Source organism: Anopheles aquasalis, chromosome 2, assembly GCF_943734665.1.
Source record: "Anopheles aquasalis chromosome 2, idAnoAquaMG_Q_19, whole genome shotgun sequence".
Classification (NCBI taxonomy): domain Eukaryota; kingdom Metazoa; phylum Arthropoda; class Insecta; order Diptera; family Culicidae; genus Anopheles; species Anopheles aquasalis.
This window is the reverse complement of record NC_064877.1, coordinates 75948576-75960027: the sequence shown is the minus strand read 5'-3', so window position 1 is coordinate 75960027 and position 11452 is coordinate 75948576. Positions and strand designations below refer to the sequence as shown.

General features: G+C 52.3%; 1 protein-coding gene across 1 annotated transcript; it reads right to left on the bottom strand.

Annotated features, from left to right (window-relative positions):
- Window positions 1–777: 777 nt before the first annotated feature.
- On the bottom strand, window positions 778–7874 carry LOC126577155 (uncharacterized). Its single transcript, XM_050238593.1, has 2 exons — window positions 7818–7874; window positions 778–7689 (listed from the first exon to the last, which is right to left on the bottom strand). Exons 1-2 carry the CDS (start codon window positions 7872–7874, stop codon window positions 4726–4728), a joined length of 3021 nt encoding a protein of 1006 aa, XP_050094550.1. The 3' UTR covers window positions 778–4725.
- Window positions 7875–11452: the final 3578 nt, after the last annotated feature.

Below are 11452 nucleotides of genomic sequence, written 5' to 3'. Positions count from 1 at the left end.
ACCGAATTTACAGCCTGCTCCTGCTTACTTCGCGGAGGGTATGGGAGCCACAATGTGTGAGAGTTTCTACTGCTGTGTTTGTGTGGGTGTGCGATGAGCGAAGAAGAACTTCATTATCTAGCAAAGGCGCAAATTGAGACATAAACCATACGGCAGGAGCAGCAGAAGCACCATTTTGTGTGTGGATAAGCGAAACACGCCAGCTAACAACAACAGCAGCAGCCACCGTTCGCTCGTTTTACTGCAAAACCATTTTATTCCTTCTGATTTGCCGAATGAGAAACAGATTAAATCGCGAAACCACTCTGGTACAGCTCCACGCCCAGCAGGCAGCAGACAGCAGCGGCAGTGGCTGTAAAAAAAGAGCGACGAGCCTTTTATTTCAAACAGTAAGCCCTGGAAAATACCCTGGCAGCAACGCGGAAAGCGAACCGAACGCAGCAAGAAGTGTTGCGAAGACGAATGCGAAGTAGGCTGCCTTCCCTTCGACGACGACGACGCTGTCATGGCGGAACGAGACACGCTAACCGGAGCGAGGCGGACACAGACAGCGAGCTAGAAAGAAACAGAGAGGCGAGGCGATCCAAAACATAAAACAGTATTTTTTATGTATATTTTGTTTCCTTTTTTGTGTTTTTCCTTCAATAAAAATTACCTTTTTTGTTTTATAACCTATTTATAATTTGTGTTCAATTTTATCTGCCCCCTTTCCAAACGCTCCCTTCCCCACTTTTGCACTCCTTCCCTTCCTTTCTTCCGTTTATCGTTTTTGCGTTTATGCGTTCGCTGCGCTGCGTCGGGTTTATTTCTAATCATTTTTTCCTCTTTTTCTTCTTCTTCTTCTTCTTTATCGCACATCCGGCACTAACCTCAAACTTTTTCCACCATTTTTTTCCGTGGGAACGCGTGGGAGGTGGTGGTTTTTACTTCCAATTTTTTCTCCACGAATCTTGCGTCTTTCGCGTTCGTTTGCACGTTGCACATTTAAAGGTTCCTATGTTCTTTTTATTTTTGGGGAGGATTTAGTTTTGGGGGGGAAGGATTTGCTGTTATCATCTTTCTAGTCACCTTTCTCCTCTCTCTCTCTCTCTCTCTCATCACTTGTCTTAATCGTTTTCGTTCGCTAAACATTCTTGTTTTACATTTTTATTCTTTTTTCTCTTTTTTTCTCGGTTCTCTTATCTTATCGATCGATTCTTTACAATCCTCGTGGAGTTTTCTTTTCCACTCTTTCATGCTGCGCTTTGCTATGCCACGGTAATCAACTACCTGCGCTGCCCCTTGAGGCGAGAGACCGTCCGTGGAGCTGCTCTGTGGGGGATCCTTTATCTGATTTCTATTTTTACATACCCCCCTCCACTCTTTTATTTCCCCCCCAACCGACAGTCTCCCACGCTACGGTTGTGTTTGATTTATCAAATATATTAACAGAGAATTGGCCACCATCAAATTCATCAAACTACTTGCGCGCGCGCGCGCCCGCCTGCGGAGTGAAAAGAGAGATCGACAGGGCAGCGGTCCTGGAAGGTTGGGTGAACTGTTCGAACTGTGTTCCTGCTCGCAAACTCGCTAACTTATGTCAAAAGCAATAATCATCTCTTCGGAAGAGCGGACACCATTCCATCAATCCATCCGCGCCTTAAGTGAACCATAAGCGAACGCCAGAAAACTATAAATTGCATCGTACACCACGCACCACCCACGATCATCATCATCATCCTTGGCGACGCAGCATTTTATGTCTTATCGTGCTTCCATGAAATGAGAACGAGCGAGCGAGCCACTCATAAATGTTGGCCAATTGGAAGCGCATTACGGAGCCGGCACTTTTTGGAATGTGCACCAGAACCAGCACCAGTCCTGTGCTGGCGGCATAAGCGTGGAGGTCCCCGGGTCCACTAATGGACCATTGGCCGTACCGTGCGGCACACGTGCTCGCCTGGAGTGCTTTTATTTCGTCTCCATAAAATTCCCTGGAAACGCACAAATCAGCATCAGCGTCGTTACCGCTCTGCGCGTCTTATGCAAACAGTACTCTCACGAGCAGCAGCACAGAGAACTTGCCCCCCGCTCGGCCACCATTTTGGGGGCGTGGTGAGCATCGCAATAACAAGCAAAATAAGTATTTTATGACCAATCGGCCATTTGGTTTGTTTGTTTCGGGCCTTAAGGGCCACTGCCATCGGCCCGAATGGGGCCCATTACTGTTCCGCACAACTCACAACTCGCTCAGCTCATGTGATCATCAATTGGTGTTTCGCCCACCGGGAAATGATTGACGTGACAGAAGATGACGGGTGTTTTTCGATGTCCAACCTTCTTCCCCTCCGCCAGTGCAGCACAAAATGATGAACCGTTAATTGATTTGACGGTGGCCGAACGTGCAAGCCGCAGGCTCAGGCACACATCCAACATCCAAATTAGTCCCGACCACGAGAGTCCCCGGCGGAGGTGGCGGGCGAGCGAGCGGATTGCTTGTTTGCACCGGAATTAGTCGCAATAAATCAGACATAATCATGTTGTTAATTACTGGCAGCTGGCCCTGGCACGGTACGGTACGGCGTGTTTATGCAATTATGGTTGGCTTCAATTTTGCCCTTTTCGGTCCACGCTGCGCTCCCGTGGCGGTGGCGGATTGACCTTTTCCACCCGGATCGATAGCAATAACGCAGTCGGTCGTCATCGCAACAAAACGCGTCAAGAACGCCACGGAAGGGAACAGAGCGAGGGAGAGAGTGTGGAGTAAAATAAATCAAAATATCATTTTAATAAATTTCAACACCAGATCAACGGCAAGTGCGTTGTGTGTGGTGTGGGTTGGATGCTGAATTCCAATTAACTTTTTCTCCTGTCCCGATTGCCGTCATGCATTGTGCGCGCGCGCGCGAGTTTATTGCTCACCGAAGCGCGTTTCCCTTTTAATAAGCGCGTTTATGTTGCAACCACCGAAGCCAAGCATAATCATTAGAATCGAGCGCCCGATGGATTGGATTCACTTTCCTGAACCTGAACACCACGATGCGTGGCCCGTGTGCCTAATGGAATGCAAACAAATCGCACTAAATCGCATTAAAAACGGACGTTCGCGTTCGCATAACACAAATTACGAATAGAGCTTCCCCGCTGGTGGCCCCGAAGAGCATCCCTAGCACGTTGCGCATCATAATTGTGGTCCATTCCATGGATTCATCGCAGCATAAAAGCTCCACATTAGATGGCCACCAACATGCTGATTGCATAGAGCACCGCTTAGCATCTGGCCGCCGGGAATCGGAATGAGCCCGTTCCGTTTCAATCCGGATCACCATGGGGCCCTCCATGGGTGCGTGCGTGAATGTCAATAATTTAATTTGTAATCCAACAAAGGAAAAAAAGCGAACCTCGCGAGCACACCAGCAGGGCTTCGAGATGGAGTACTCGGTACACCCTTTCCTCCTAGCGCCTTTCCCTCCCCTCTGATTGATTTGCCGTTGTCCTCCCGCTCCTTCTGCTCCTTTCTCTCTCTCTCTCTCTCTCTTTCTCTCTCTCTCTGAACTCCGCCGCGCGTTATCTACAAAACACTATTTACAGCTGCTGCTAACCAATTATTCGAATTATCTGTGGGCACTCGAGCACCATCGCCCCCTCCCTTCACCAATGGCCTATGCTTTTCTGCACCGGGTGCACCGTGGATCACCGCGGTGAGCCGTCGCTTTTTGTTATTTGCTTTTCCTAGTTTAGCTTTTCCCTGGAGGCCCATTGTGAAGCCAACGGAAACAACAGGGCGAGATAGATAGAGAGAGAGAGAGAGAGAGAGAGAGAGAGAGAGAGGGAGAGAGAAAGGGTGAATTCAACGTTTTATCACTCACACACCCACACACCCATCGTTTGGAGCATTTTTATCGTTTTACAGTTTTTTGTTGCCTTCTTTCTACCCAGTTTTTAGCAGGTTTTTGCAGCAGTGTTTTTTACACAACTTCCAGCCACCGTATGCGCGTTGTTATTGTTTATTGTTTTAAACTCGTGCTTTTGGGGTTTGGAAATTGGCCATTCTCTCTCGCTCTCTCTCTCTCTTTTCTCTTTTCTTCTTTCTCTTTGTATTTTGTAATCTATCGTTTTCATGTTTTTTTCGCTTTACATTCCGTTTCACAACTTGGGAGTGTGGCCATTCGTATTTTTTTTTGCGTTTCACTCTATTCGCTGTGTTAAAGTGATTTACTCCAGGCAGTTACTCCATTTGTGGCCAGTTTAAACAGCCACGCACACACATACATGCACACATGCACACATTACACATTGTCTACATTCATTAAGTGGCCCGGGAACCGTCTCTCTCTCTCTCTCTCTCTCTCTCTCTCTCTCTCTCTCTCTCTCTCTCTCTCTCTCTCTCTTTCGTGCCCTCGATCAGACCAGACATAACACGCGGGACTTGGGCGTCTTCCAGGCCCAGGAGGAGCTTTGTACAGGATTCAAGAAGGGAAGGAAAGGGGATTCGCCAATCTGATCCACGAATGCGGATCTGATAAAGTCTGATCAGGAGTCTGATCAGAAGTTCTCTGCTCTGCTGCTCCCCTCCCCCTATAGCGGCACATCATCCGACTCGAGCTGATGATGATGATGCAGCGACGGTGGCTGATGATGTTGATGATGATGAGCGGGAAGATGGTGATGATGCTGGGCGTGTTGTTGGTGGGTGTCGGCGGAAGCAGAGACATGTTGTTGCACTACCGGGCCCTTCGCCTGCTGTCAAATGTCACTCGCCGTCTCGTGGCTGTCACCGACGTACCCCTCGTCCGGACTGTCCGCCAGCGGACCGGTCAGGTGCCTCAGCTTCCCCTGCGTCCCACGGTCACCCCCGCCTTCTTCCTCCTCCTCTTCCTCCTCTTCTTCGCGCTGCTCATGAATCGTGTCCTTGGCGGCGTCAAGCAACTCCGACGAGGACGTCTGCGCTCCAACCGAACACTTCTTGAGCTGACCAGGACCAGCACCAGCACCAGCACCAACACCGGTGGACATCGGTGAGGAGAGCAGGGTGGCGGGCCCCGCCACAGGACCCCCGCCGGTCATGATCGGGATGAGCTGCGGATGGAAGCCAGGCAGAAAGGTGGGCCACTGTTGCGGTGGTTGGCAGAAGGCTGTCGCGGTGGCCGCTGTCGATGCGGTGGCTGCCGTCGCACTCAAGTACGTGACCGGTTGCACCTCACCGCCCTTGTAACCATCCGGGGGTGACGGGAACTGGGGATCCGGGTAGCCTTCCGCCGTGTACCGAACGTCGGTGGCCGGTGCGTACGCCAACTGGTACGATTGTGACGTTCGGCTGATAAACTCGGCATCGTTGGCGTACCGGATCTTGGGTCCAGCACCGGGGCCCTGCGAAGGGGACACCTTCTGGCCACGGTTGTGCGGTAACGTCCGGTAGTAGTTGACCGTCGGTCCGTTCGGTCCGGCCATCAAGCTCAGATCCACCGGATAGCCGTTCTGATCGAGGAAACACCCGGGACTGAGATGAATGTCCACCTGGTGCTGGTACGGGGACATCAACTGCTGCTGCTGCTGCTGCTGCTGATGCTGTTGTTGGTGTTGTTGTTGTTGTAGCTGAAGCTGCTCCACGGTTGGTTTGCTCTGGAGAGCACCACCACCACCGCCACCGCCGCGAGGCAACGTCGCCATACCGGACGTGACAAAGCGTGGACCACGGCCGAGGGCCACCGATGAGGGCGCTGGATAGTAAGGACCCTGGACGTAGCTTGCCTCACTGCCCCCATCCTGCACACTGCTCTGCTCATCCGAATCCTTCTCCCCAAGGTCCGACTCGCCGAGTGTATCCGGGGGCCGCGGTCTCGTCTTGTTCTGGCCACTCTCCGCATCGTTGATCAGATCCGGATTCTGATCCTGATAGCTCCGGGCCGACGGTGGACTACAGAACTGTGCCATCGCCGTCATGTTACTCAGTACGGCGGCCGACGATTTATCGAGTTGATTTGGATTCGTGTTGAGGTACAGCACAATATCCTGTGGGCCACCGACTCCTATTCCATCACCACCAACTCCAACACCACCACCACCACCACCACCGCTGAGACCACCAAGTATCCCGTTCATCTTGGCCGCCGTCATCGGTTCATGGCCAAGATCAGCGTGGTTCGTGATGGAGGCGCACTTCTGATTGGTCACGCCACCAACACCACCACCGAGGATGCCACCACCACCACCACCACACTGTCCACCATCCGGGCCACTCTTGGAACCCCGACCCGGTGCACCCTTCTTCCCGTTCAAGGCCGTCCTCCGGCGACCGGTCCTCGCACACCGGCACACGATGACGCACAGGATGAGGAACAACAGGAAACCGATGGCAGCACTCGCACCAACAATCACCAGAAAGTACTCCTCCGAGAACGTGACCTGCTCGACCACCGGTTCCTCCTTCACGATCACGTGCAGCGTGTAGTTGGTCTGGACGCGTCCGGCCGAGTTCTCCGCCACACACGAGTACGTCCCATTATCCTCCACGTTAATGTTGTAGATAAACAGTTCACTGTGCTTCTCCCCATCCACATCGTCGATGTAGTAATACAGATGAAGGTTCGGCACCAGTAGACTTTCGTTCAGTAGCACCTGACCCTGGAACAGCCAAGCGATCGACGGTTCCGGTGTGGCCGATATCCGACAGTCGAGCGAAATGTTCCGCCCTTCGGCAATCTCCCGGTAAGACGTCTCCGGTGTGATGATCGGCAGACAGGCCAAATCATCCAGTGGCAGTGTCTTGACGCTTTCTCCTGCCAACCGTGGTGGGCTCGTACATTTAATCTCCTCGCGCTGTGGCACATTGAACCGATTCAACCAAGTGTGGATATCGGTGAGCTGACAGTCACAGTGCCACCGGTTGCTCTGCAGATTGATACCGTGTAACGATGCCGGAAGGACGTGCGCACCACGGATCGTCGTAATACGATTACCGTCCAATCGCAACCACTCCAAGTTATCCATCCCAATGAATGCTTCATCCTCCACCAGCTCTATCTGACAGTTGCTCAGCTCCAGTGTCGTCAGGTAAGAAAGATGCTTAAATCCACTCGTACGCAGTGCCCTGATCGGATTGCCACTCAGCGAGAGGCGCATCAGAGCGGAGTAATCAGCGAACGTCTCCGACGGAACCTCCGACAGCATGTTATCGGAAAGATCGAGTTCCACCAGATTCGTAAGTCCACGGAATGCTCGATCGTGGATCTTTACCAGCTGGTTCCGAGCGAGATAGATCTTCTGCAGGTTTATGAGATCCATCCGCTTGAACCGCTCGCTCTGCAGTATCGTAAGGCCGTTGCTGGAAAAGTTCAGGACCTGGGTGCCCGGATCCATACCATCGGGCAGTCGGTTCAGGGCACGCCCTCCACACTCCACCGTCTGCTTTCCGCCCTTCCACTTGCACACGCACACTTCCGCCGGGCAGCCATCGACGGGCGGAACGATCGCACCGAGACAAAGTAACAACCCGAGCCACAGGGCTGCCACCGATAACACCGTGGCAGCACGAGCACCAGAAGCAGCACTAGTAGTCGTCCTCGTCGTCCTCGTCGTCTGCGTCGTAAAAGTAGTACACTTATGCATACTGGCACACTCGTCACTCGTCAGTAGCTCACTGGCTCTTAAGGGACAATAGGGAACAACCAACCAAACACCAACACACACAGACACGTGCACACGCGTACACTAATGACGTTCGGGGACTTTGGCGTCGGCCTACTACTCAGCTATCTCGTCGCCAAGCACTCGTCGTCGTCGAGTAGGCGATGCTGTTGCACTGGCGGCTGTTGGCGTTGCTGTGGGCAGCTCCATACTTTATGCTGCGCTACTCCGGTGATCGGTGGCGTTTCACTGGCCAACCGCACACACATTGCACACAATGCAACACCACACGGAGCGGGAGGGGGGGGGGGGGCGGGGGGACAGAGGTCACAACAACAACAACTACGGCGCGAAACGCGCGCGCTCGTGCTCACTTGCCACTCCTAATCATCACGCTTCCGCTTCCGTAGAAACCGTTTTTTTCTCGCCCACGGAGACCGGACCGGCACAGGATCGTTAACTGGCACAAGCACTGCTGGACTGGACTGATTCGCGTTACGCGCAATGTGTTCTAACCGCGGGAAAGCGAGAGAAGAGACCACACCAGCGTCAAGTATCACATCACACAGCGAGAGAAGCCAAAGGTTCTTTGCGTCGCGTCGCGCCAGATTGACACGTTCACTAGCCAGCCAGCGTTAATGGTGGCGTCCGTTCGTCCTTCACGCGAGATCCTCTGACAGGACGGGACGGGACGTGACCGGAGAACACGCAACTGTAGCCGGGTGATGATAATTTTTAGTTTAATTCCACGCCAGCAGCGCGTCCTTTTGTGTTCCCGCGGTGGCTCCGTTGGTACGTGTCGCCGTGGCCACTATTGTTTTACCGCCGGACGTTGGTGGCACGGCAATTGCAATCCTTCCTCGGTGCTCGAGAGCAGGATACTGCAGCGACCCGGTCGGTCGGTGACAGATTGCTCGCTCCGGACGGAACTTCTTCATGCGGGCGTCGGTGGGGTGGGCTCAATGTGACGCTTTGACCCGCACCCTCCAGAACGGGGTCATCTAGTGGAGTGACAAATGAAAGGGAGAGAGAGAAAACGGAAAAGCAGAAGTTGAAAATGTGAATTGTTATAAATACACTCGCTATGGTGGTGGTGGTGGCTGAGAAATAGGTCGTCGCTGGGAGCAGAAAGCTACGCGCTTTTCGCGGCGATTGGCAGAGCCATCCGAACGAACGAACGTCAAACGTGGAACGGGACCACCGGACATCTGCGCGGCGGTGTGGTGTTTGGCATGCTGTCAATTCTTCAAATCCACGATATTGCAGTTATGACACGGTTTGCAGCCGCAGCCACTGCTGAATGGGGCCGTCTGAATAAGGTCAACATCCGTGAAAAGCGGCCGGCAAAAAGTTGGCAAAAAGTTGGCAAACGGTCACACAGTACAGGGTGGCGAGGCCCCGGAAAAGCCAGTTTTGGGAACAATATTGCAGAGGCCACGTTCTAGTTGATGCTGCTGACGGGGTAAGAGAGCGAACTGAAACTGAAGTGCTCTCATTCTGGGAACGTTTGTCTCGTGGATTTGTAGACAAGAAGTCTACAATTTCCTGGGCATCATTTTGGATGCCAAATCGAAAAAGGATCCTCGGCAAGAGGAAGCTCTTGAATAAAACTGTCTGTTCGCTACAGGGAAAGAGAAACAACTCTTCCACGACTACAGTGTTACCCAATGGACCAGATCGGAGAGATCCACATTGTAACGCGTAATCGTAGCCGCATATATTCACGAGCACACTTTCAGCAACGATTATCGAGAGAGGGAGGGGCGTGAGGAACCCCAGCACCACTCGATAATGGAGCAAAATTAAATTCCGATTCCGGCACATCCACAGTTCCCGGCCCGATGCACAGTTCATTAGGCAGGCACCGTGCAACGGGCAACCTCCCGGTTGACCTGGAATCGACTTCCCCGTGCGTAGCATAAATCTGTTTCCTCCCCCAGCCCCACAAACCCTCATGCGGGACTGATCCGCTGTAGAGAAACCACCTTATCGCGAGTGTGCTGACTTAATCACGCAATCCCATTATCGACATTTGCATCTGTGCACAGGGTGTGTGTGGACGTGGGCGTGGTGCTCCTGAGGGAGTTGCAGGAGTTGTGGTGCTGCTGGTGCTCCACGACTTCCACGACTCCGCGAACCACACACTCAGTCACACAGTGCTTTCCCGTTTCCCGTTATTGTTACGAGGGCACTCCGCATTACGTATTTCGTTCTCGTAGTTGGCGTTGTTGGTGACATCCCACTGTTCACTCGACACCCGGACAAACCAGCCAGCCAACATCGGATGCTGCATCGGAATTGCCATACCATGTGACTAGCGCCGCGTACGCTGCTGCCAGTGCTTCTGAGTAGCACCACTACTACTAGGCTCCCTTGCCCAAAATCCCACCGTAACACGTTCGACTCGTCGTCAGGCATTCTCGGTGAGCTTATCGATTTCACGATTTTCCCCGGTTACTCCTGGGGCTGGGATGCTTCGATAGTCGCAACTATGTAACGATGGGACGGTGCGCTGCGTTCTCAGCATCCATCCACGCAAAGGTGCAGTTTCGGTGGTGTACCGGGTTGGATTACATTAAACATGTATGCAGCAGTCGCCAGGTAAGCTGCCGAGTGCGGTGTGTGCCGGTTTGTTACCCTTTTTTGGGGGCGGAGGCGACCACGAAAAGTACCACCATCGGGAATCGCAGCGCTGCTGACGGCGCTAGGGCACTGAACGTGTTACGTTCGCTAGCATCGCTCCAAGCATCGGCAGGCGATTGAGTGTGTCAAGAAGGACATTTCTCACCGTTAACCCGGGGGGGGGCGCGGTGCCCCGGGATATGCTTCAATCTCTTGAGGAATCCCTTTCACCGCTGCTCAAGTTTCGACACTCCGATGATGATAATGGATCGTTTTGCTTCGGTTCCCCCAAGACCGAATTTGAGATTCGCGTCTTTCGTAGTTTTATCCCAGACAGTGGTTTCATTTCAAGTATTATTTTCTTACTACAGTTCTAGAAAATACCAAGAAATTAGGGTTAGGCAACCGTTAGACTGTTCTTTACCCTTAAACTTCTTTAGGTGTTTCTAGGCTATTCAGAAACCATCGAAAGATTGTTTCTAATTTCAAACACAATTTTCTTCAAAAAATCCTACAAAATATCAAGAATTTCCTTTAACACTAACGAAATAGAAGAACAACCAGTCTGCTCCCATCTAAAGAACCAACTGACAATCCGCAAATCCAACGGTAACTATGTTGTAGCATATTCCTGCGCTCTATTCAAAGCACACCTGGACCCTCACCGGCGGCTTATTTGCAGTGAATATTGTGTGAATTATCTGTTGAGCCGTTTCTCAATTAATTCACCGCCCCACAAGAGGTTTCCTGAGGGCACTGGGACGCTCTCGGTCGTCTCGGTTTATGCATCGCCTTAAGGGTGGTAAGCAACATAAGCAAACAGATTATGCGGATACCGTGTGGTGAAGAAAGAAGCTGCACTGAAGCTCCATCCAGACACGTCCAAGACTAGACGGACGCAGCTAGCTTGCAGCAGAGAGTTCTCACTAGAGTGCTGCCGCCGTGACCGCCACAGGCGATGGATAATCACAATTAGGATTACGAAAGGAAAGTGATCCCCACCAACTGCCGGCCCACTCTAGCTGTCTCTAGCCGGTGCGTCCTGGAGTGTGATAAAAAGTTCATCTTCTCGCTGACACACACCCACGCTGGTGCCGGTGGTCGGTCGCTTGACAGTAGGCAAATGGTGTCATCATTACTGCAGGACTGCATTGCAGAGCCCCCCTGCAGGGCAGGCAGCTCACTCAGAGTGAGAGTGGGAAAGAAAAATGGGAAAACTTTTTCC

Bases quoted from the DNA above. Each gene is read 5' to 3' on its own strand.
- LOC126577155 (XM_050238593.1), bottom strand. From the start codon at position 7,874: ATGTGTGTGCGGTTGGCCAGTGAAACGCCACCGATCACCGGAGTAGCG. The intron at 7,690-7,817 runs GTATGGAGCTGC...GAACGTCATTAG, and splicing joins CCGGAGTAGCGCAGCATAAA to TGTACGCGTGTGCACGTGTC.